General features: G+C 35.8%; 1 protein-coding gene across 6 annotated transcripts in view; it reads left to right on the top strand.

The window, feature by feature from the left end:
• The window catches only part of CNTN4 (contactin 4), a 901,169-nt gene that overhangs the window by 601,074 nt on the left and 272,972 nt on the right, over positions 1-27,123 (top strand). For all 6 annotated transcript variants that reach the window (XM_034658663.1, XM_034658662.1, XM_034658661.1 and 3 more), the window contains 2 exons: positions 3,616-3,742; positions 11,196-11,371. In XM_034658663.1, the coding sequence (XP_034514554.1) occupies positions 3,616-3,742; positions 11,196-11,371 (303 nt within the window). The remainder of the gene's footprint in view (positions 1-3,615; positions 3,743-11,195; positions 11,372-27,123) is intronic.

Here is a 27,123-nt window from a genome sequence, read left to right on the forward strand (position 1 = left end):
AAGGATCTGTGTTAGTAGTTTTAAAATTTTAGTGTGCAAAAGAATCACCCAGATTCAAGTAGGTTAAAGGCAAATTCATGGACTCTGGATTTTTCTGGTGCAGCCAGTCTGGACTGGGATTTAGAAAAACAAGCTCTGTACTTGCTCTATCCTTCCATGCCATGATTACAATGCAGTGGTCCACGGTCTAACTCTGAAACATGTTGGCTTATTAAAACCTTATCCTCTGTCATTTTCTGAGATGTTCCTTTACTTCTCTAGGCTGGAAATCATGGCTACCCCTCTGATTATAGAACAAGTTACTGTGACAAAGAAAAGGGTGAACTTTATCTTCTAGGCTTTACAAATGGCAAATGCAAAGTGTTTCATATGTACCTTCAAACCTTCAAGACATTTGAAGTCAGTTTGTCACTACTACACAGAGAAAGAACAAACTTACTGATGCTTCCCTTCGTGTTTCATCTAAGAATGTCATTCTGAGGACTCTGTTTCATCCAGCTACCTCAAGGTTTGAGAGAAACAAAGCAACCCTTTAAATCTTTTTTGTCAAAAAATGTTAGTATAGTAACTCTAGGCTGAAGTTTTTAAAGTTAGATTATCTGTTTTCTACACCTGCATTGCTAACCTTTCTAAAATATCTCCCTCCATCTTTTTGAACCCAAACAGCTCATGTTTGAAAGGCTATGGATTTCCTTAGATGAAAACTGAAATAACCATTCCCTTTATGCTAATGTTAATTTACAGGCAGCAAGCTTGGTTAACCAAGAGAAAATAAAAACTTTGGATGAAATGTGTTATTTATAGCGAATGCAAAGCATCGTTATTATCAATTCTTGTTACAAAATACACAGAAAAAAATACCATTTTTGTTATTTAAATATGGCATGGATACATTGAGAAATAGTACAGATGTTAATCCACAGCCTCTCAGCTGCATCCTGGATAATCATTATTATGTTTTATTCTTATTTGGAATAACTAGTAATAGACCATGTATTTCTGTATGAAATTCAAATCAGGGAACACCAATGAATTGAGATGATTGATATTATATTTATATGCATATATACACACATAATTTTGGAATTGGGACAACAATAGCAATACTTCTCTCTTAGAGAAAAATCCACCAAGTGTGCTATGTTAGTGATCTTGATGAGTAACATTTGTTACTTAAATAGATATGCCAAAAATTCACATGATTCTTCACATTTGAATTGAGCTAATCCTTGACCAGTGTTTAAATTTGTTTTGAAACAATCTATGTAATTGTTGAAAATCAGAATGTAAATATCTGGATTTTGAAGTATCTGGTTTCAAACCATGAGTGTTAAAAAAAAAAAAAACTACATGTTTATGTACTTTCACTCTATGCTTTTGAGTTCTTTGGCAGATCCTGTTTTCTTTGTTTAAGTCTCATTAATGTGAGATTTTATACATGGAGTAAGGAGAGAGGGTGGTGGTGGCAATATAATTCATGTCATCTTTGAATGCAAATTTCACATATATGTGCATGTATGTTCATTGAAAAATATTCAGGGATTCTTTCCCATTCTTAACTGGTATAGAACCACTGACTAGTCCAATCCTATTATTTTAGAGATAAGAAAATTGAGGGCTAGAGAGACTAGGTGATGGAGAGAGAGGTCATGGATTTAGTAGTTGACCCAAGGCATTGATTCTCAGTTCATGGTTTTTCTGAATTCACATCCTGCTTTTTCTTACCATGAGGTCATTGGCTATCCTGACTTCTCCATAATAAAATAGAATTCTGTTTTGTCATCTTGTCTCCTTACATTTTCTTCTATCCCACCCTCAACATATGAATTTTTTTTAACCCTGGGTTATAAAACCTTAAAAGAAATCATCTTACTTCTTTTCCTTCACCAAGATTCCCAAGCCAGCTTTATTCTTTTTCCTCAGTCCTGATACATCTGCATGAATTTACTCTCATCTTATCACCTATCAACAAAGGCTGGTTATAAAGGTTTTCCAGGATAGCAGTTGCAATTCACACTGTTCAAAATAATCACACCTAAGTGGGGAGTGGATTGCCAGCTACAGGGTGATATTCAGTCTTACTTTATATCATAGCCACTGGCCCTTCTATGTGGAAATTCATCAGGAAATGCCTAAGTAGGCTGATTGAATACATTAAAAAGTAAAAAAAAACAAAACCCAAATAGAACAAATCCTTGTTAATGATCTTCTATGTATAAGCTGCTGTACTTGGTATTGGTACATCAGAACATACCAAAATGTGTACAATACATCATGCTCTCAAAGAGCTTACAGTCCAAAGTGGAAAAAGCAAGGTACAAATACACTTGATAGAAAAAAAAAGTGGCTACAGGGAGATATAATTGAAGAATGATGTGGTTAAATGAAGAAGATAAAGGTCCAGAAAAGCTTTCTAGGATAAAAAAAAAAAGAACTTGAACTAGATTTTGAAGAATGAAAATCACTTTCATGGGTATAGGTGGTGAGATGCATTTTGACTAATATTTATTATGTATGTGTGCTCTAGAAACATATACTCTATAGTGCTACTTAAAGTTTGGTTTATGGATTATTCCAGTCTTTAAACTTCATTGCTGTTTTGTGATAAAGTAAGTTTCAGATATCTAGTCACTGTTAATTGAGAGAAAGCATCTAGAAACCCATACGTCATTGTATACTCAAGTATCATTGAACCAGCTATAGACTAGTTTGGGTGTTACTGAATTTGTGTGCTGAATCACATATGGTTCCAGCTGTATGATATTTACACAACCAGCCCCGTGTATGGATCCATCATAGGTTGGGGAAAAAACCAAACTGGTCATTTACCAGATAATTTGAGAATCACGACTCTAGGTTGTTTTTTACTCACATGGACAATTTAAGAAACTTTTATACAGGGGCGCCTGTGTGGTGCAGTCCTTAAGCATCTGCCTTCGGCTCAGGGCGTGATCCCGGTGTTATGGGATCGAGCCCCAAATCAGGCTCCTTTGCTAGGAGCCTGCTTCTTCCTCTCCCACTCCCCCTGCTTGTGTTCCCTCTCTCGCTGGCTGTCTCTCTCTCTGTCAAATAAATAAATAAAATCTTTAAAAAAAAGAAAAAAAGAAACTTTTATACATATTTTAGCAGTACAGAGCTGTTTCTCATTATTGAGGTATTTATGAAATCATCATTGCTTGCTTCCAATTATATTATCCCTTTACAGAGCAGAGAAATTTTTAACTTTGTGACATTAGACAGTCTCCCAGGATGACAGCACCACAAAAGAGCTGTAAAAGGCACAAAATGTAAACAAAGTAAAAGGGTGAGCAAAAGGCAGATGGAATGAAAAATAAGAGGAGAGGAAAGGGAATGCCAAGCATTCTGGAAGTTGTTAGTAAAAATAAGTTGTCAGTATGAAATAGGGGAGTCTGTGTCTCCACTTTATTATAATCTATGAAGGATTACTCTTCAGTAGGAAATTTCATCTAAAGGCTGAAACTAAATCTGTTGTGTATTACTATTTTTTTTTTTTGTCATTTTACCACTCTTATTTTCATTTTGTAGTTGTTTCCTGTTGTTGTTCCTATTTGGAAGATGTTCTTCATTTTTGGACATTTTCTCCTCTCATTTCAGATGACTACACACTGCATGGCCCTGTTTTTATTCAAGAACCAAGTCATGTAATGTTCCCTTTGAATTCTGAGGAGAAAAAGGTGAAGCTCAACTGTGAGGTTAAAGGGAATCCAAAACCGCATATCAGGTTCGTTAATTTAAATCACGTGTTTCCATGCATATCATTTCCATTAAAATCAACAAGTACTTAAGGATTGCTAATTACATAAAGATCTTTTAGATAGGCACCATAGGCTATACCCTGAGACACTAAGGAGATCATTGTGTTCATGAAATGTTTAGTACCCAGCTTCTGTTTCTGGGAATTAAATATCCTATTTGACCCCCTCACTGAAAGCCTAAATATTTCTTAACATATTTTTTAAAACACTTTTAACACATGCATCAACAAACTGGTATCGAAGTAAGAAGTACTCAGAAGTCAAAAAATAAGTGGGTTTGGAACCCAGAGAAGAAAACTGACCCCTAAAAGCAGTTTTCACCTGGATGAACTGTGTGAACTAGAGCTTTGGATTTTGTAGCTTCATGGGGTGATCACAAGACAAAGCCTAGAGTCAACCAAGAGCAGAGTCTAACATGAGAATACCTCCTAGAATAGACCTGGGACCTAAAGGCTATGTACTTACAGTGCCTGTAACAAGAAATAAGCTTGCCTCCCCAAAGAACTGTAAAGCTAAAGTAATTGCCTATTTCAATCTTTGGTGCTAAGTGGTTTTAATAGAAAATGAGACACAGCTGAAAGGAGAATTAGTAAATTGCAAGGTATATCTGAAGGAATCATCCAAAGACATCAGAAATGGATAAAGAGAAGTAAAGGGAGAGAGAGAGACAGAGAGAGAAAGGAAAAGCCAAAAAAAAAAAAAAGAGAGAGAGATTAATAGAAAATGTTTCCATATGTTTAATCAGAGTTCCATAAGGAAAGGCAAGGGAGAACACTCAACATTTTATCTTCAGGTCATGAGTTCCAGCCCCATGTTGGGTCTACATACAGAGTACCTAAAAATAAAATCTTAAAAAAAAAAAAAAGCTAAAAAAAATAAAATTCCAAGCTATATATTTAGGTAGCCAAATGAGTTTCAAGGAGTACAAATAAAAATAAAGCCTCATCTAGAATTATTATAGTGAAACAGCAGAACACCCAAGTTGAAGATACAATCATAAAGATAGTCAAGCTTATAAAATAGATAACCCTCAAATAGATGGCAGACCAGCAACTGACTTCTCAATAGTTACAAAAAATAAGAATGGAAGACAGAAACTTTGATATGCTGAGAGAGATTAACTGTTAAATTTCTATATAGCAGAAATATTTTTTAAAAAGGAGAACAAAATAAATGTGTTCTCAGGCATTCAGAAACTAAAGTTTGACTACAGCAAGTGCACCTGGGTGGCTCAGTCAGTTAAGTGTCTGCCTTTGGCTTTGGTTGTGATCCCTGGGTCCTGGGATCGAGTCCCACATCGGGCTCTTGCCAGGATCCTAAGATCAAGCCCCGTGTGGGGCTCCCTTCTCAGCGGGAAGCCTGCTTCTCCTTCCCCCTGCTCCTTCTCTCTCTCACTCTCTTTCAGATGAATAAATAAAGTCTTTAAAAAAAAAATAAAGTTTCACTTCAGCAGACATACTCACTAAAGAAAATTCTAAAAGATATATCTAAAAGACATATCTTTCAATTATAATTGAAACGAAATAAAAATGATACCAGGTAGAATATCTGAGATAGAAGAAAAAATGATAGTAATGCAAGTGGCAAAGTCTAATATTTCCACATTAAAATCATTTGCAGTTACACTAAGCAATAAAAATGATAATTTCTCCACTGTCTTGTGGAGATAAAAATTAAAAGTCATGACAATAATAGAAATAAATTTAAGAAAGATATATTGCACAATGGATTTATACACATGGTTAAAAAAAGTGAAATCAACTTTGACCCCTACCTGATCACATACACAAAGACCAATTTCAGGTGATTTTAAGAGCTACGGGGGACATATACGCTTTTAAAAGAAGATAGCAGACATATCTATGACTTTGGAGGGAAGGAAATATTTCTCAAATATGACAGAAAAAGCACAAATCATAAAAGAAAATATTTAACTTCATTAATGTTAAGAACTTCTGTTCAACAGAAATACTGAGATGAGTAAAATTTCAAGCTTCCAACTGGGAGAGGATATTTTTAATACATGTCATTGGCAAAGAAATAATATCCAAAAATATTTTTAAATCCCCACAAATCAAAAAGTAAAAAAACTTTTTTTAGTAGCCTAGTAGAAACATTACAAAAGACTTGATTAGGTACTTCTAAGAAAAGGAATATCACATATCCATTAAATAGAGCAGAAATACACAAATTAAAACTAAAAGGACACATTCTTGCAAGCCTGCCAGATTAGCAGAAATTTAGAAAACTAAATTCAACATAATATAAATAAATATAACCTGGTACGTTCATACAAGGTAACCCCATGCAGTAGTGAAAATGAATTAGAGCTGCAGCATGATGGATCACAGGAACATAATTTTCAGCAAACAAAGCAAGTCACAAAAAAGAGGTATATATGTTATTCTGAACTAAGGAGAAGGGCAGGGTACGGGTCTTGGGACTTCGAAGGAAAGAGTGAAATTCACAGAAAGATAAAAAAGTAAATGTTTGGTGAATAAATGTTTGTTGGGCCACACAGCGACGTGACTTCATGTATCTTATAAATATGATTTTGCCTCTATTCACATTTCATGAGAAAACTTTAAGGTAATAATCAACTTATAAAAGTCTGTAAAAACCAAAATAATAGATAGCATATGTCATAGTTTAGGGGAGGACGTGGTTGGATCATTAAGGAGCCACAGAAGTGGGATATGAACTGAGATATTTAGTTTGCAAATTGGCAGAAGGCAAAGGACATCTTATACAAATTAAAGGATGATAGTGTGGTAGAAACTATTTTAGAATGTAATTTATGTACCCATTCATTCATTCATTCATCCTTCAACTGTATCATCATTCATTACACCACCCAGTGTTTTTCAAACTATCAATTCTAGGCGCACAGAACTGACTCAGTAATTTCCTGGGGTGAGTAATTGTAGAGCTTCTACCCAAGCGTCCACCATAGCAGCTCTCCTTTGAATTGGGGTATGGATTAGAATTCTGAAAAATATATGGTCAGGGAAAGGTATTTAAACCACTATTTTAAGCTACTGTATTAAATCACTGTATTACTGGACACCACCCTAGGTTTTCAGTATGCAGAGATTAATAAACTGTACGTTCAAGTAGTGTGCTTTTTGGAGCACTGCCTGGAAGTGGTGAAGGTAGCTGCAGCACTATGCTGCAAGTATTGTGCTGACAGTGCTCTAAAGGATGTCCAAGTGCTAGGGCATCCTGGATGGAAGTCTATTTCAGGATGCAAGGGAAAGATAACAGGGAAAGTTTCATAGAAAAGGAGATATTTAACTGAATCCAGAGAGCAAATGATGTTTTGCTATATGGATATTTTGCCAACGGAAGTGCATTACTGAAAGAAAAAAAAAAACTCTCTAATGGATATATAATTTATCATTCAAACCAGGATAGTTCTGAGAGTAAAAGGCCACTGTTAATATTCTAGGACAGCAGGTGTAAAACCAGCATTGTCCTGGGCAAACTAGAATGTGCATTTGTTCTCCCTAGAATATGTTGAATTCAAGGTTAAATCAGATACTGTAAGATGTGTTATGTAGTAAAAAAAAATAAATGCAAGAGGCAAAGGTTTCTACATACATAAATGATGAGTTAAATGGGCCTATTTTTTAGTACAGAGCCAAGTGTAAGTTCAGATGTTAGCCATAAATGAAAACAAATTTTGCAGCAGAATTTGGCAAGTTGCTGCTTCCTTTTCCCCCAAACTGACCTTTAATTAACATTGCTTTTGTGACATTGTGTTTCAAGATCCAGGGGCCTGCTTTGTTATTTAAAACAAGCAGTGGAACAGAAACCTATTATGTTTTTAAAGATTGCCAGGAAAAGCTGAGAAGAAAACTTTTAATCAAATGCACCAGCAATTGTTGCCATGTACTGTGTTTTCCTTTATACCTTTGGCAGTTTCTCTGTAACATAATAGCCAGTTGCTACCTGGGAGCTAAAAACTCCCTCTTGTTGAAGGAAGGAGCAAGGGACAGAACGGAGAAATCAGGTATTTTCAAACATCTGTCTGGCTACACTTTTTTCAGTGCTCAGGCTGACTTTGAGCGGGACAAACAAGTAGGAAAAATTCAAGGTGAACTCTCCATGGGGATTTTCAGCCTTAGGTTTTTCCTCAAACACCAGAACTGACCTCTCTTCTTTGTGTTTATTCCCACAACTGAGCCTTCTCTTTTCATTGTTTCCTGCCCCTCAACTTTGAAAGGATTGACCCAGACCCAGAAAAATTTAAGAAGTGTTGACTTTTGCCAACTTTCCTTGTATTAAAGTTTCAAGGACTTGTGACATTACTTACTGCCCTCAGCTTCCCTTTCAAGACAGGAGGGACGTTCAGGCACTTGGCTGAAGTGCCTTTGCTGTGAGGTTTGTGTTCAACTTAGTTTATAAACAACAAATTCCAAGTCACAAAGGTCTTGCCCCTTCTTCCATGCCAAAGTTGAGACTGTGAACGAAAAAAGAGGGTTTTATTACAACAAATTCCATTGCTAGCTTCCCAGCAAAGTCTGGAAAATTGTACCTCCCAGAACTTCATAGTAAGTGTTTACTTGGACACAACATGACTCTCTGGGAAGAGTTGAGTTATCGTTGCCCCAGGTGATTCAGAAATCAGCTTATGAGGGGCGCCTGGGTGGCTCAATCATTAAGGGGCTGCCTTTGGCTCAGGTCATGATCCCAAGGTCCTGGGATCGAGCCCCAAGTCAGGATCCCTGCTTGGTGGGAAGCCTGCTTCGCCCTCTCCCTCTCCCCTGCTTGTGTTCCCTCTCTCTCTGTCAAATAAATAAAATGAAAGAAAGAAAGAAAGAAAGAAAGAAAGAAAGAAAGAAAGAAAGAAGAGAGAGAAAGAAAGAAAGAAAGAAAGAAAGAAAGAAAGAAAGAAAGAAAGAAAAAGAAAAAAGAAATCAGTTTATGAGACTCACTAATTTGTCCTGACCCTAGGAAAAATCTCTTTGTTCCACATGGACATTGTCTCTATTACCAGTACTTAAAAGATCACTCAAACATTGAAAATAAACTGTGATTTTTCAAGAGTGTTCCAGTATGGACTAAGATAAGGAATTTAGTACAATCCACATTCAGTGGGAATGAACATTGACTGCATTGAATAAGACTGGGTATAGTGTTTTGTAATCTAGTCTCAACTTCATTTCACAGCAAGCACTTTATTTTCTAAATAATCCCTTTTCCTTTGCTATTTGTATGTAAAAGCAGGCAATAAAGTAGATTAAAGGACTTTCTGCAGAGCATTTAGGTTGGGATGACTAGTGTAGACAGACCTACAGAGGTGTTCTCATTATCCCCACAACCACTTTTCTAAAAAGGCTCACATGGTCCATTTCTAAATTCCACACTCTGCTTGCAGCTCACATTATATTGCAATTTCCTCTTTGAATTCTTAGATTTGTCATATTAAATTGCTCGACTATCGTTTGAAGTGAGAGTTATAGCCAAGACGTGATCAGGGGACTCAAAAAAAAAAAAAAATGTCTAGGGCAGGCATTCATTTCTCGAGATTCATGCGCATGTAGACCTGGTAAAATATAACCCGGCTTTCTCTTTTTATTGCCTTACTGCTTTCATGTCTGTGTCAGAACACAGAGAAAATTACTGTCAAGCTTAAAAACAATGTTTGTGTCTAATACCCATCTTCTTATAAACAAACACATGAAGAGCTATGTCCCATTTTGCGACTTTGACCTACCTTTACTGCCCCCTCATGTTTAGAAATTTTTACGTATCAAAGACATAGATGTGAACAAATGTACAGCACCATGCTGTAGTGGGCTAGAAAGCTTCATAAACTGTGCATGCTCAAAGCTAAAATATACAGCAGAAAAGTAAACTACTCAGTCAAGTTCCACGGGCCTTTATTGAGCACAAGGAAAGTGTCAAGTCTAGATTGTTTTAGGGACAGTACAAAAGTGATCTAGGCAAATTATCTACAGTGAAGGCAGAATTCCTATGTAATAGAGCAGAGAGAATCCTGTAGGAGATTGCGGAACACTTTGATTAATTTTGACTAGGACTATTGAAGAAGACTTCATTAGAAGGGGTATGATTTAAAATTGACCTTGAAGTGTGAGAGCGATCTTGACAGAAAGAAAAGGATCATCCTTAAACTTCTGCTTTTGTGGATACCAAATATCCAAAATCTTGATACAAACTGGATTACATTTTTTCATTTAAATACTTTTACACTGTACATACTAGCCATACTACTCCAGAATATTATGAGAGGATGCACAATGAGCATGCATGTACACATATACATTTTAAATGGCTTTCGTTTGTTTTTTACTGATTGAAGAAGATGAAAATGAGAGTCTCTCATTCTTTAGTCCTGTTATTGTTTCTTATCAGTTTCCTTTGTGCTTTAGTGTTTCCTTATTTTTTGGTCTCCCAAAGTGAATGCCACTGTGAGACTGTTGGTATTTCAGAAGTTTCAACTATAATGTTTGCGTAGAATTTGGGAGGGAAGGGGAGAAAAAAAAAGGATACATAGCCATTGAATTGTATGAGCTCAAAAGTTCCTAAGTATTCAAATGAAGGTAATTTGGTTAAAATAAGCTCTTTTGGGGATATTATTGGCTGCAAAAGAAAAGAAAAAGAAGTAGATCTTGTTAGTGAAGCTTTGCTGTTTAAATGTGCGAGTCCCAGTAAAATTTATTTATAGGGCCAAACACTAGAGTCAGATACAGTAGATGATTCATGTAAACAAACAGAAGAACAACAAAACTCTCTTTCCCTCTGTTACCTAATGACCTGATCTGCAGTTTACTGGGATGGTTGATTGATGTTTGAGTGCCATTGGCTAAGAAGATCTTCAAAGTGATCCATGGTTAAGACTCGTTTGGTCCCTAAGACAGCTCTAGATCAATAGAGTTCCTCTGCTCTGCAGTCAGCCATTTCAGTCATATTAAGGACCAAATCAAAGCAACTCTGCTGCAATTTCATCAAATACTCAGCAATCTACCTGAAAGTGGTGTATTCTGTCATCTGTATAGACCCATTTAAAGAATAACTACAAACTAGGAGGGAAAAAAAAGATTAACTACAAGCTAGAAAAAGAACTTTTGCTGAGAAGCTCCGTTTGAAGAAAGTTGTACAAGATGTTATGGGGCTTTAAAGAAAAAAAAAAAAAGTGAAGTGTGTGTAGTATCAGATTAGCCACAAAAGGAGGTGTTAAAATTTTAATATCATTGTTTACTGTAAAAGACATGCTCTTTCCATAGCACTTAAGTTGTCACCATTGCTGGGTAGAGCATTTCTATTTTTTTTTTAACCATGGTTAAAAAAGTCACAGATGATATTTCTGGCTATTTAGTTTTTATATATTTTAGATGATTCAGAAATATTGATTAATATCACAAGGCTTTATCTCCTGGCATTTCTATACTATAGGTGGAAATTAAATGGAACAGATGTTGACATTGGTGTGGATTTCCGCTACAGTGTTGTTGAAGGCAGCTTGTTGATCAATAACCCCAATAAAACCCAAGATGCTGGAACGTACCAGTGCATAGCAACAAACTCATTTGGAACAGTTGTTAGCAGAGAAGCAAAGCTTCAGTTTGCCTGTAAGTAGCAATTACCTCATCCTGCAAATGTTACTTTGAGTTTTTGTACCATTAAGCCTTTAAAACAGTTCCTTTTTAAAAACCAAATAGATTTTATTTTGTTATATGATCTTTACCTTTTTTTCTCATATTTGGGAAATATCTTGTTTATAAGATAAATTGTAAATCTAAGTGGAAAGATGTATTCTGCTTTTATAAGGCTAAAGACAGTTTGATTATATGATAGTTTGTTATGGGACTTGCTACACATATATAAATTCACACACACTCAAATTTATACCCAAATAAATTTACACACACAAAAATTACACACATAGACACACACACACATGATAGAGTGTGTATAAGCAAGCAGTTGAACTGCCAGTAACAGTTAATTTGAGAAGCATTTAACCATAAAGCTCAGAGTTGCAAAAAACGTTGGTAGTCTATTAATCCTATAATCCTCCAGTTTTTTCCTTATTTTATAGATTAGGAAAACTTTTAAAACCACTACAATAATAACAAAAGTAGAGACAAGGTGTTAACATCTACGTTATACCTTTCATATTTCCGGTTTAGAACATTTAAAAAATAAATTGCCATCTCTTAAGACCATCATCTAATAAAAGTTCATGAGCAAATCAAAGAAAGTAGAATTTCGAAATAGCAAGTTGAAAATAAAAGCAAGAGCAGGCAAGAGCAGTGAGTACACATTTGAGTACAGATGCCTTTGAGAGTTGATGTTCAGCTACATTTTTAAGGGTTTATGTATTTGCATATGATTATATATTTCCTTGTGTAAAATCCCAATTCATACAGCAGTGCATTAATGTCAAAGGTTTCATAATTACAAAGTCTGTTGGCAGTAACACTGTAGAATATTATCATTAACAAAATCCTCTCTGGGAACTCAACATCAAATATATCTAATATCCAGTGCTTAATCTATTATTGCCATCAGGTGGCATTTTTACTAGTTGAGAAATGAAGTTTCTGAGTATTAGGTATATATAGGATTCCAAGTTTATTTTGTTTGTGAATATCTCCTTTTTTGTGTGAATCTTCCAAACATTCTTAGGTGTGCAGAATAATAGAAGGATAATATGTCCAATTGAGTACTACAGAACCAAACTGTTTCTCTTGGTTTAAGGCAAGTCTGATACCTATACTTATTCTTTTAGGAATGACAAGTGAATTTTGTTAGATTCCTTTTGAAAAATAATCATAGAATCTTTGATTCTCAGAGTAGGGAGATCTCTGCAGTCAGTGAGACTACTTTGATTTTTGGATTTCGTAGTATAGGAAAATTTTTAAGATAGCAATAGTAACAACAAAAAAATAAAAGTTGACATAGCATTACCAACCTTATCTTTCTAATTTATGACATTTAAAAAGCAAATTACCAACTCTTAAAACTATCCTTTTGTCCAGGCATTTCTACTACCAAAACTATCCAAAAGACAGAATATGATATTTGAGGGCGGTTACTTAATTACATTATTTTAGCCTAGGGAAAAGCTCTACCACTCATTTTGTGGCTGAGTTGGCCTGAGGACCAGTGTTTGGAGTCCACCTTGCTTGTCCCACTTCAGGGGTAATATAGGCATCCTGCCACCTTAAGAATCCATGGCTGATAGTTGTTCAGCCTCAAAAGTTATAAAAACAGAGAGCTCACCTATTCATCACAAAGCATCCTGATCCATGGTAGACTGCTCTACTTTTTCAAAAGTACAAAAACAAACCCAACAGCTCTTTCTTAAAATTGAGCTAAATATCCAAATTTCCATCACTCTAACTCCCAATGCTTACTGTAGGATTCTGGTTAGGCTTCAAATATGTGAAAACATGATCATGTCCCTTGTTTCATAATTGTTGCCTTCTCTGGGTACTTAATCTATAATCATCTTCTTGACACACCCATTTATGTAAATGTATCTATTAAAATTGTGACCATATCAAAATGTATCCAATTCTATGTATGTGCCTTGACCTTTGCAGAGGACAGTGGGAACAGCAGTAGCCCACAATGTGAACTTCTTTTACAGTGAATGCAGCTGACATTGATATTCATCTTTTTTAAAGTCTCAGTCCTATATCATAACCTTATTTTGAACATACAGTCCCGTAAAACCTGAGGATTGATTTTTTATGAATGTCTATTAATCTCAAGCTACCCAACCATGTTATTTGATTAACCTTAATTCAGAATATTATATTTACCCCTATTAAATTCACCTTCTGAGTGGTGACCCTTTTTTCCCTCACAGTTGAAATTGTTTTAAATCTTTTTTTTTAATCTGACATATTGATTGTCCTCCTACTTTAATGTCAGCAGAAAATTTGATAAGCATGTGTACATTCAAATAATTGATACAACATGTTGGCCAGGACAGGGCAGCATGCCAATACAGAACTTCCACTGAGACGAGATGAGATTGAACTTTTAAATCAATATTCTTTGCATATTCTTGTTCAATTAGCTACAAATTTTCCCCAAAATACTCTAATCGAACCCCAGATTCTCCTATGTACTCTTAAAGTAGTGAGAATCTTTGCCAAATGCCTTGGTAAAATCAAGGTGTATTTTTTTTTCAGCACCCCTCCTACCTGGTCTGTATGCATCTTCTCTACATTCCTTTAACCATTTATCATAGAACAGGCAGATTAATCTTTTAAACATGTAAATGAGATCATTCCACTTTGCTGTTTTATGCATTCTACTGCACTTAGAATAAATCTCAAATTCATTACCATGGTCTCATTTTAATTTCTTGAAAATGAGGATCTATCTTTTGCACTCAAGCCTTGATACTTTCATTCCCTCTGCATTACATGCTTTTCTCATGATCCTTCCTTCTCAATTTAAGTATGAGCTCCTAAGAGAAAGTTTTCACATCACCCTGTCTAACTTAAGAAGTAATTCCTATCATTTCTGTTCTTTTCTTCTGCTTACCTTCTTCCAGCCCTCTACTTGTACATAAAAGCATCCTCTCTTTCATTCATTAGGACTTAATACAACCTAGAATGATTTTGCATATTTATTTTCTCTCATTATTTAATCGCTATGATAGAATCTAAGTTCTAAGAGAACTGAAACTATCTTTTCCATCCTTGTATCTGCAAAGTCTAGAACACTTTATATGTATGAATAAAGGAATTCTTTAATTCATTTCCTCTTTAGCGACACAACAAAGAACATATATATGTATAAAATTATTTGGGGGATGATGTATTTTTATAAACCCATACCCTTTATATTCTAGTCATTTTCTAGAATCCAGTGTGTTGATCTTCACTCTTCAGTTTCTAGACTTTTTTTTCTATCCTTTAAAATAAAATTTTTAAAAAGATGTTGTCTTTATTGAAAAACCAATTTTAATTGTTTAGAATAAAATACTTTTCTTCAGTGACGCAAGGCGAAGCATGACAGTGACATCCTCTGAATGTTACTAATTGCTTTCACCCCAAACATTTTCTTTTTTTATAATAATTTTTTATTGTGTTATGTTAGTCACCATATAGTACATCCTTAGTTTTTGATGTAGTGTTCCATGATTCATTACTTGCGTATGACACCCAGTTCTCCATGCAATACGTGCCCTCCTTAATACCCATTACCAGCCTATCCCAGTCCCCTACCCCCCTCCCCTCTGAAGCCCTCAGTTTGTTTCCCAGAGTCCACAGTCTCTCGTGGTTCATTCCCCCTTCTGTTTACCCCCCCTTCATTCTTCCCTTCCTTCTCCTACCGATCTTCCTGCTATTTCTTATGTTCCGTAAATGAGTGAAACCATATGATGATTGTCTTTCTCTGTTTGACTTATTTCACTTAGCATAGTCTCCTCCAGTCCTGTCCATGTTGCTGCAAATGTTGGGTAATCGTTCTTTCTGATAGCTGAGTAATATTCCATTGTATATATTGACCACATCTTCTTAATCCAGTCATCTGTTGAAGGGCACCTCGGCTCCTCCCACAATTTAGCTATTGTGGACAGTGCTGATATGAACATTTTACCCCAAACATTTTCATAATCAGCGAGGGGATAAAATGTTGTCTTTTGAGCATACTTATTGCACTATAATATGCAAGTGAAAATACTTCTTCATTTTTAATCATTTGATTTTATGGCTGAAACAGACCTGAAAAGATTCCTGGACTGTATCATCTTAAAAATTAAAATTAAGATTAGAGTAACTGAATTACTCATGGTTATTTACACAGTGAATAAGCGCCAGCCAAGGAAAACCAGCCTCCGCTCCTAGTTCAGCGCACCCTTGCTTGCCTCTGCTTTAGACTCACCTTGATTGATAAGAAATCATCCCTTCATCTTTATCTAACATGTCATGGCTTCAACTCTCATTTTTATACTTTACATAAATTTATCTATAGGACAATCTTATAAGGTAGACATTGTTTATGGATGATTTTTAAATCTTTTAATGCTGCTTTCTAGGCAGAATTTGATAATATCTTGTATTAAGCATTTTTTTTAAGAATGAATTAATTCACATAAGCAAAAAATCTCGTTAATGGAAATGATTCCTTTGAGATCTTACTCCTCCCCACCAGGTTTTTCCTTCAATATTGTTAGGACAGAAATCCTTATTAAAAAGGCATAGCATAATTTAAGTCACTCTTGATGAGATGTGGACATTTTCATAAGCATACATTGTAATGCAGTTTGGATCACATTTTGTTTTTCAGTCCCCCTGCAATATTAAGCCATTAGCATTCATTTTTCTTGCTGTCACAAGACTACCAATATCCCTTCTACCATTTACTCCTTCTGTTATATCTAGGGCCACAAAATCTCATTGATTAATTTACCAGGGTTGGGGCACCTGTGTGGCTCAGTCAGTTAAGTGTAAGACTCTTGATTTCAGCCCAGGTCATGATGTCAGGGTTGTGGGGTCAAGATCCGTATCAGGTGTCTGCTTGGAATCCTCTTTCTCTCTCTCTCCCCCACTGTTCCTCCCCCAACTCATGTGCACCTGCACTCTCTCTTTCAAATAAATAAAATTTTTAAAAAAAATTTATTTTACCAGAGTCTACCCAGTACCCAGCCCTTAGTGAACTTGCAATAATAGTTGTTAAATAAGTGAATAAGTAATAAGAGTGGATGTTAAAGTCATGGGGACATATTTGGGTCATGATTTGAACCACTAAGTTCAGACTTTCTGATGATCCTTATCCTTTGGGAGTGCTTTTGATTGGGTGCAAGCATTTCCACCCTGAAGTTATGAGGAAGACAGTTGACATCTTATCGCAGACAAGGGTATATGTTGGGGCAGGAGGCTTTAGTCTAATAAAAAATAATTCATGTATGGAATGGATCAAACATGCCACCCAACTCCTGAAAACTTGGCTTCAGAGTATACTTAGCTTCAGTAAAATGTTTTAGGAATAGCCTTGCTTTATTCTCCCTTCCATCCAAGGGGAAGAGCAAGTTGAATGATCTTTAATTCTTACATAGGCAGCTGAATCAGAAGATAAGGCCAGAAGTCGAGGGAATTTCAGTTTATTATTTCCACCGCTTAATGGTGGGGATATTTTACGAGGCTTTGTCTGTGCAGAGCGAAGTGCTACAGTCTCATCAGCCCAGCTGCCCACTTCCCCAGACAAGTATCCCAAGTTAAATCCGTTTGAAAATCATTGTGCATGGTAATTCAGCAGGGCAATTTTTTCTCAGACATATGGACATTTATTTTTCAAAGTAAATTACAATACACACTTATAAACTTAGAAAATAGTCAAATAACTATTTTTTTAAATTGATTATGTGGGTTTGAGAAGCTGAGGTACTATATTGCCTAAGTTTAGGTGGAATGGGATGCTGTTCATTGTTCTAATTCACTTTTGGTGTCCATAAGGTTTCTAAAATTCAGACTTCTCATCAACATTGTGAGGATAACCATAGTTACCTCTTAGGGCTGTTATGAAGATTAAATTATACAGCATATGCAAAGTCCCAGAATATTTCCTTGCTTCAGAAGCTATATAGTAACTGCTTCTCTACTTTTCTTTCTCTCTTCTCTTCCCTCTCCTTCTCTTTCCCTCCCTTTCCTATCTTTTTAAAATAAAAAAAATAGCATTTATTTATTTTTCTTCATTCTTTTTTTCAACTTTTAGGAAATATAATTAGACATTTAGTTTACATTGTAAAGTTTAATATTTTGGTATTTCTAAAGTAATATATAATGCAAAAGCCATATATGTGTGTGTGTGTGTGTATATATATGTATGTAGAGAGAGGGAGAGAGAGAGAGAGAAATTTTTTAAATATTAATTCCTATTTCACCCATCCCCCTGCCTATCTCCCCTCTGGTAACTATCAGTTTATAATTAATATTTATTAAGAGCTTAGGTATAATGGATAAGATCACAAGCTCTGGAGTTAAATTTCTGCTTTGAAATTCAGCCCCTTCTTTAACCCTGTGACCTTGGACTAGATACTTCTCTCTGCCTCAGTTTCTTTCTCCATAAAATAGGGTTAATAACCATACCTCCTTTGTTGTAAGGATCAAATAAATTAATCCTATTAAAATTCCTACATCATTGTCTAGCACACATTAAGGGTTTAATAAATGTTAGCTATTATTATAATGTTTATTATAATTTTATTACTCTGTCAGATGTTATGCTAAGGACTTTGGAAACATTGTCCCCTTTAGTTCTTAATATAACCCAAGATTGTCCTATTGATAAATTTATACAAAGTATAAAAATAGACTTGAAGCTGTGACACGTTAGATAAAGACGAAGGGAAGTTTTCTTATCAATCAAGGTGAGTGTAAAGCAGAGGCGAGCAAGGGTGCACTGAACTAGGAGCTGAGGCTGGGTATTTTTATTTCATAGGTGAAGAATCTGTGAATTAGTGAAATGAGATAACTTTCACCAATGATGCAGTGGGAAGAAGAGAACCCATAGGGACCTGACTACCTAATTCCTAAGCAGATACCCATTACATGGCATTTGCCATGTATGGTTCCCCCATGACACCTAAAACTAGACTTTCCTAGTGGAATTCATGTTCAAACCATAGATTTGGATGGGTGATATTTCCTTTAGAGACACAAACTTGGAATTTTTAATGTGTTTTACAACCTTTAATATAGTATCTCCATCATTAATTTTTTTGTTTTTAATTTTTTAGTTATAAGCTTCCTTGATGTCATCATGATGTTGATTTACTGTTAACATCTAAAAGCATAATGTTGTATACTGCAATTATGCATACATTTGTGACTCTAATTTTAATATAATTGGTTTCAGGTTCCATAATGAGAAAAATTAATAACAATATTTCTGCTCTAAAAGTTAATATGCAAATTTTCAATGTATTATAAGTAGGTTATAAAACATTCTGAATATTGATATTTTATGGTAAATAACCCTGGGTTGATAAACTGTATATTCCCAAGCAGCAAATGACATATTATCATAAGCTTTCTTACTCCCATATCATTCCTCCCCTACATGTGAAAAAGACGCCCTTTAAATATAGATTATTATGAAGAGCTTCCAAGAGAATAATACAGTAACTTCAGATCTTAGCCCATCAAACTTGATTGCTTCATAAACATTGTTTGGGGCCTTCATCCTGGAAGTTCAGCTGTTTTATAACAGTTTAGATCTTTAAAACAGAAGACAATGCTCTTCATCATCTCAGGTCATGGATGATGATAATTCATATGTAAGTATCTCCAAATTGCTCATGGTAAAAGTAAATCATGTAACAAAATCCATCGCCTGCCTACTGTAGAGAAACTGGCATTGTGGCCACAGATGAGGTGGTGTTCTTTGAAAGAAGCCCTTGAGTGTTACCTATGCTGATCTCTGTTGGTACCTTGCCTGAGGTGGGAAAAGAAACTAGACTCATACACTACCCTGAATATCTACCTCCTGAGCTTGCATGAAGGAGAAGGAGACAGAATAGGGAAAAGATGATAAAAGGAGAAGGATGGAGATGATAAGTGAAGGGGTCCTTTAGGTACAGAAGCCACTCTGTTTTGGCCTTCCTATGACCTCAAGCACTGTATCTATAAGGGTAAAGTAACTCAATAAACCAATCCATTCTAAGGTTAATTTCATTTAGGTTTAATCATTATGTGGCAGCCAACATTTTTTATGGTGAAAATATTTCATTGATGAGCAGTAGCTGATTAGATGGTCTCATTGAAATAGATCTTTCTTATTGCTGCCACAGTGAGCTTTGTCTGAGTTCTCCTTAACTTGGACACCCTCTGATCACTGCAGTGCTGATGGTAATAAAAACTGGAAAAATGTATTAAATTTAGAATGTTGTACCGTGTTCAAACTGGGGCTTTTGGCAACCTGGTTTTTTAGCCTTGATTATTGCTTCTATTCACAGTAACTTTCAAATGTTCATTGCTTTTAATTTTTAATAATTAGTGTATCTTTCATAGCCAAAGAATGAAATGTGCAGTCAACCAGAACTATAGCTGGGGGTTTGATAGATGGCCAAACCCATAACTGGCTTGACTTATTTTTAATTAGGAAGTCTGCTTAAATAGGCAAACTTTTGTTTCTGAGCAATAAAATGTTGATGGATGATTGTTTGGATAAATAATTTGTGAATATTTAGATCAATTAAAACTTAATCAACTAAGAAATATTTGGACAGTAAAACAGAAAACATTTATCAATGCAGGGCTTTGATTCTCAATGAAGGAGTAAATTTTTCTCATTTGGATAGTTAGAAGCATTTAAACTGAAACTTGCTATGTTTTTGAAAGAATGCTTTTAGTAGATACTCTCTGTCACTTACTACAGTACTAGAAAGACATTACTGGTGATAATTAATGTCCCTAGAAGATCTTATAATATAAGCCTTATGAACTAGTCAGATATGGCCATGCTATATATTGGTTCTTAGTGATGTGGGTAGAATTGTGGTGTAATTAATAATTGAAATTCATAGATGTACAACATAATCGTCACATATATTTTTTTCTGTCCCTTCTACGAAACCTATTGTTGTACAGATACTAGTTAATTGTGGCTATTACTTTGTTAGGTATTTCTCCTTGTGGAGACCATTCATCCTACAGTCTAATTTGGGGTCTACATGACTGACAAAGTTTATGATTAAATGAATGAAGTGTGCAGATTTTTAAAAAATTAAGAGCATTCTAAGAATACAGTTCACCTGAAAATTGGCAACCAAGACCCCTGATGGGGATCCAAAGAAGCTTAATCAGACAGTACTTAAAAAAAAAAGTCAGTAATGTTAAAAATTAACACCTTGTATTTTAACTAAAAAATAACAGGTTACTAAAATGTCATCCCTTTTTTTCATTGTTGTAACTCAGTCAACAAATATTAAAATAATTTTGACTGTTTTTCCAGTTTAATTTTTAGAGCACGAGGATCCAATCTTATCTCCTTACACAGTCTTAACTGTGTTTCACTGAAGTTTTGGTGAACATTCAATTAGATGTCACCATTCAGTTGAAAGAGGGAGCAGTCTCTGGCAGAAAATGTCAACTGTAGGGACTCACTCTAATTCACTATCCATTCTTTCTCAAGAGTTTTGTTTGAGAGGTTATGCTGTTATAGAGCAGATACATATTCAGTTATGGTTCATAATTCAAAATCTAATAGACTGCCTCTAGGAGTTTGAATGGTAATTTACCCAAAGACATATCCACCTAGAACCTGTGAATGTAACTTATTTGGGAAAAGGGTCTTTTCTGGTGTAACTTAAGGATCTCAAGGTGAGATCATCCAGAGTATGTGGGTAGACCCTTAATCCAATGACAAGGGTCCTCATAAGAGACAAAGGAGGAGACCCAAAGAGGAGATGGCAATGTGACCAGAGAGGCAGATATCATAGTGATCTAGCCAAGGAATGCCAAGAATTGCCAATAGCCATCAAAAGCTGGAAGAAGTAAGGATAGATTCTTCCCTAGAGCCTTCACAGTGAGCTCAGCCTTGCTGATACCCTGATTTTAGACTTCTAGCCTTCTGAGTGTGAGAGAATACATTTATGTTGTTTTAAGCCACCAAATGTGTAGTAACTTGTCTACAACCACCCTAAGAAACTACTAGACCAGCATATGTGCAGTTGCTTTCCTATTCTTTGCTGACCACTTTTATCAAGTAAAAATACAACCTTCTAGGGAATCAGGCCAAAATCAGGGTTTTTTGTAACTTCACTGTATTAGGGAACGAAGAGAGGGTTGGCCTTGATTAAATGTAGGATCATCTGTGCAAATTTTGTGTCCTGCCATGCATTTGCCTCTGGTAAGCATAATAGAGTTTTGAAGATTACGTAGTATGATTTGAAGAAATAATGGAAAAAAGGTAGCTACAGAAATTCAAAAAGTCGCCTTTTCTTTTCTTCCACACTTCCTACCTCTCACTTGAAATAGCCCTCTCCAGGCCTTCTCTAAAATAGGCGGGATTGGCCCTTTCTTCATAGGGCAGTGATTTGAAGTGATTCAGGGTAGTTTGTTGGCCCCAAATCCCTCTCCCTGGACTTCTTTTTACTAGGTCATTTTCCCTGAATTTGACCCCTTCGTCTGGTACACTAAAGCCCTAGAAACTAGCAATTATCACATTTAGAGTGTCTGACCTACCTGTGGCTGTAACAGTTCGACCATGGTCTCTCATGCATTGTTACCTTTTGTGTTATGACATTTCTATCTGCAGAAATCCCCTGTGCTAGCGAGGGCCAAATTCCATTGTCTGCTCAGGGAGCACCTTGTACCAAGTAGGCTCTAATCTGCACAAACCATTTACCTCCTAGCTGACATGTATTTTATGCACCACACTGGCTAGTTTTTTTTTTACTTCACAGCTGTAATAGTGATCCCTTTACAGAATAAAGCATGCTTTAGGGTTCAGAGGTTAAATCTCAAATTCAGGGGCATCATGAAAGAGTGTGTGCGTGTGTATGTGTGTTTTCCAAGAACTAAGTTATGCTGTTAGATATTATACGGGAGATTAAATTCTGTACTAAGCACTAATTCCTCACTGGATGGTACTGAAGATCAGTAATTTATCCCTGATATATGTATTTAGGCTGTACACCAGTTACGATCAGAGTATCAGTTTGCTGCCAAACATTTGCATTATTGTTTATCATTTCCATTTCAGATTTGTTCATTTTTTCATAGCATTTACTGTCCACCACCCCCTTCCACCAAATTCAGTGCCTTTGTTGTCCTGTGAGCAATCTCTTAACTTGACCTCATAAAGTATAATTAATTACACATTAAAGACCCTTCTTTAAGTAGCCCACAATTATGTAAAAAAGCAGTGATGGGGCAGTGTGAGGGAGTCAACAAATGGATTTCTTTTTTTTAACCTCATTGATTACTTTGTTCTACTTTTTTCTAATGTTATCACCATGAGACAAGGGCCGGTATATATGGACAGGTGCTGAATAAATATCTGTGGAATAAGTAAGGGCGAATGAATATATGTATCAACCAATGAAAGAGTACAAGAGAAACAGAAATGCCTTGGCTTTTACCAGTTTAAGAGATAATACTTCCTCCTAACTATTCTATTCCTTGAACTGGAAGTATGTTTTAAATTTCTAAAACTGGGAGGTGCCTTCCATAAAGTTGTATATTAAATATGGTGTTTCTCATTCAAAAAAAATCATTGAAGAAGTATTGTCTCTTACTTCTCATACCATGTTTTCTTTGATACCATCACCACTGTCTAATTTCAGAACATTGTTATCACCTTAAAAAAGGAACCCTGGGGTAGTGCCTAGGTGGCTCAGGCAGTTGAGTGTTGGACTCTTGTTTTTGGCTTGGGTTATGATTGTAGGGTCCTTACACCCAGGTCCAAGTCAGGCTCTGTGGTCAGCAGGGCGTCCATTCGGGGTTCTCTCTCCTTCTCCTTCTGCCCCTCCCTCTTGCTCTCTTGCTCTTAAAAATAAATAAAATCTTTAAAAAAAAAAAAAAAGAAGGAACCCTGTATTCATTAACAATTACTCCCCAATTCTCCCCTCCCCTGACAACCACTAACCTATTTTCTGTCTCTATGAATTTGCCCATTCTGGACATTTCGTATAAATGGCATTGTACATTATGTGGCCTTTTGCAACCTGTTTTCTTTCACCTAGCATGATATTAACAAGGTTGATCTATATTGCAGCATGTATCAGTATTTTATTTTTCTTTAGGGCCAAATGGTATGCCATTATATATGTTGATGTAGGGGTCCAACTTCTTTTAAGCTCTTTCTGTTTTTTATAAATCATTCCTTTTCTTTTCCCTTTCTTTTTTTAAAAATTGCAGTATAATTGACATACAACATTGTATTAGTTTCCTGTTCACGACATAGTAATTCACTGTTTCTATATATTGCAAAGTGATCACTACGATAAGTCTAGTTCACATCCATCACCATCCATCATTGTAGAAAAATTTTTCTTATGATGAGAACTTTTAAGATATACTTAACAACTTTTATATAAGTAATACAATATTATTAACTGTAGTTGCCATGCCGTCCATTACATCCCCATGACTTTTTAATTTTGAACTGGAAGTTTGTTCCCTTTGATATCCTCAGTTTGCCCACCCCCCTCTATGCTCTTCTAACCCTGCCTCTGGTAAACACTAATCAATTCTCTGTATCTATAAGCTTGGTTATTATTTTTTTTATTCCACATATAAGTGAAATCATATGATATTTACCTTTCCCTAACTTATTTCACTTAGCATAATGCCCTCAAGGTCCATGCATGTTGTCACAAATGGCAAGATTTCATTCTTTTTTTATGGATGAAAAATACTTCATTGTATGTATACCACATGTTCTTTGTCCACTCACCTGTCTGTGGACATGTAGTTTATTTCCATATCTGGGCTATTAGAAGTAATCCTGTGATGAGCAGAGAGTACATATGTCTTTTTAAGTTAGTGTTTTGTTTCCTTCAGATAAATGCCCAGAAGTGGAATTTTTGGATCAGGTGGTAGTTCTGTTTTTTTAATTTTTTGAAGAATCTCCATACTGTTTCCCAAAGTGGCTGCACCAATTTACATTTCTACCATTTTATTTTCCCTTCTCTCCACAAATTTGTCAACGCTTGTTATTTCTTGTCTTTTTGATTATAGTCATTCCAACAGGTGTAAGGTATTTCTTCTTTGGAAAAATGTCTATTCAGATTTTCTACCCATTTTTAATATCAGATTGTCTGTCCTTCTGCTATTGAGTTGTTCTTTATATATTTTAGATACTAATCTTTTATCAGATATATGATTTGCAAATATTTTTTCTCATCCAACAGGTTGACTTTTTATTTTGTTGATGTTTTCCTTTGCTGTACAGCAGCTTTATTTTTTTATTTTTTTAATTTTTTATTATGCTATGTTAGTCACCATACAGCACATCATTAGTTTTTGATGTAGTGTTCCATGATTCATTGTTTGCATATAACACCCAGTGCTCCATGCAATATGTGCCCTCCTTAATACCCATCACCGGCCGAGCCCAATCCCCCATCCCCTTCCCCTCTGAAGCCCTCAGTTTGTTTTCCAGAGTCCATAATCTCTCGTGGTTCATTCCCCCTTCTGTTTACCCCCCTTCATTTTCCCCTTCCTTCCCCTAACAATCTCCCTGCTATTCCTTATGTTCCACAAATGAGTGAAACCATATGATATTTGTCTTTCTCTGCTTGACTTATTTCACTTAGCATAATCTCCTCCAGTCCCATCCATGTTGCTGCAAATGTTGGGTAATCGTTCTTTCTGATGGCTGAGTAATATTCCATTGTACATATGGACCACATCTTCTTTATCCATTCATCTGTTGAAGGGCATCTCGGCTTCTTCCACAATTTAGCTATTGTGGACAATGCTGCTATGAATATTGGGGTGCATATGGCTCTTCTCTTCACTGCATCTGTATCTTTGGGGTAAATACCCAGTAGTGCAATTGCTGGGTCATAGGGTAGCTCTATTTTTAACTTTTTGAGAGGCCTCCACACTGTTTTCCAATATGGCTATACCAACTTTCATTCCCACCAACAGTGTAAGAGGGTTCCCCTTTCTCCACATCCTCTCCAACATTTGTTGTTTCTTGTCTTGTCAATTTTTGCCATTCTAACTGGTGTAAGGTGGTATCTCAATGTGGTTTTGATTTGAATTTCCCTGATGGCTAAAGATTTTGAACACTTTTTCGTGTGTCTGTTAGCCGTTTGTATGTCTTCATTGGAAAAGTGTCTGTTCATATCTTCTGCCCATTTTTTGATTTGATTATTTTCTTCTTGTGTATTGAGTTTGAGAAGTGCTTTATAGATCTTGGATTCCAGCCTTTTATCTGTAGTTTCATTTGCAAATATCTTCTCCCATTCTGTGGGTTGCCTCTTTGTTTTGATGACTGTTTCCTTTGCTGTGCAGAAACTTTTTATCTTGATGAAGTCCCACAAGTTCATTTTTTCTTTTGTTCTCTTGCCTTTGGAGACGTGTCATGAAAGAAGTTGCTGTGGCCGGTGTCGAAGAGTTTACAGGCTATGTTCTCCTCTATGATTTTGATGGATTCCTGTCTCACATTGAGGTCTTTCATCCATTTGGAGTTTATCTTTGTTCATGGTGTGAGAGAGTGGTCAAGTTTCATTCTTTTGTATATAGCTGTCCAATTTTCCCAGCACCATTTATTGAAGAGACTGTCTTTTATCCGTTGGATGTTTTTTCCTGCTTTGTCAAAGATTAGTTGACCATAGAGCTGAGGGTCCATTTCTGGGGTCTCTATTGTGTTCCATTGGTCTCTGTGTCTGTTTTTGTGCCAGTACCATGCTGCCTTGGTGATCATAGCTTTGTAGTATAGCTTGAAATCAGGCAACGTGATGCCCCCAGCTTTGTTTTTCTTTTTCAACATTTCCATGGCAATTCGTGGTCTTTTATGGTTCCACATAAATTTTAGGATTGTTTGTTCCAGCTCTTTGAAAAATGTCATTGGTATTTTGATCAGGATGGTGTTGAAAGTGTAGATTGCTCTGGGTAGCATAGACACTTTAACTATGTTTATTCTTCGATCCACGAACATGGAATATTTTTCCATCTTCTTGAGTCTTCTTCAATGTCTTTCATCAGTGTTCTGTAGTTTCTAGAGTATAGATCCTTTACCTCTCTGGTTAAGTTTATTCCGATTATCTTATGGTTTTTGATGCTATTGTAAATGGAATAGATTCCCTAATTTCTTTTTCTTCACTCTCATTGTTTGTGTATAGAAATGCAACTGATTTCTGAGCATTGATTTTGTATCCTGCCACATCACTGAATTGTTGTATGAGTTCTAGTAATTTGGGGGTGGAGTCTTTGGGTTTTCCATATAAAGTATCATGTCATCTGCAAAGAGAGAGAGCTTGACTTCTTCTTTGCCAATTTGAATACCTTTTATTCTTTTTTGTTGTCTGATTGCTGTTGCTAGGACTTCTAGTACTATGTTGAACAATAATGGTGAGAGTGGGCATCCCTGTCATGTTCCTGATCTTAAGGGAAAGGCTCTCAGCTTTTCCCCATTGACAATGATATTCGCTATTGGCTTTTCATAGATGGTTTTTATGAAATTGAGGAATGTTCCCTCTATCCCTACACTCTGAAGGGTTTTAATCAGGAAAGAATGCTGTATTTTGTCAAATGCTTTTTCTGAATCAATTGAAAGGATCATATGGTTCTTGTCTCTTCTCTTATTAATGTGATCTATCACACTGATAGATTTGTGAATGTTGAACCACACTTGCATCCCAGGGATGAATCCCACTTCGTCATGATGGATAATCCTTTTA

Source organism: Ailuropoda melanoleuca, chromosome 4, assembly GCF_002007445.2.
Source record: "Ailuropoda melanoleuca isolate Jingjing chromosome 4, ASM200744v2, whole genome shotgun sequence".
Taxonomy (NCBI): Eukaryota; Metazoa; Chordata; class Mammalia; order Carnivora; family Ursidae; genus Ailuropoda; species Ailuropoda melanoleuca.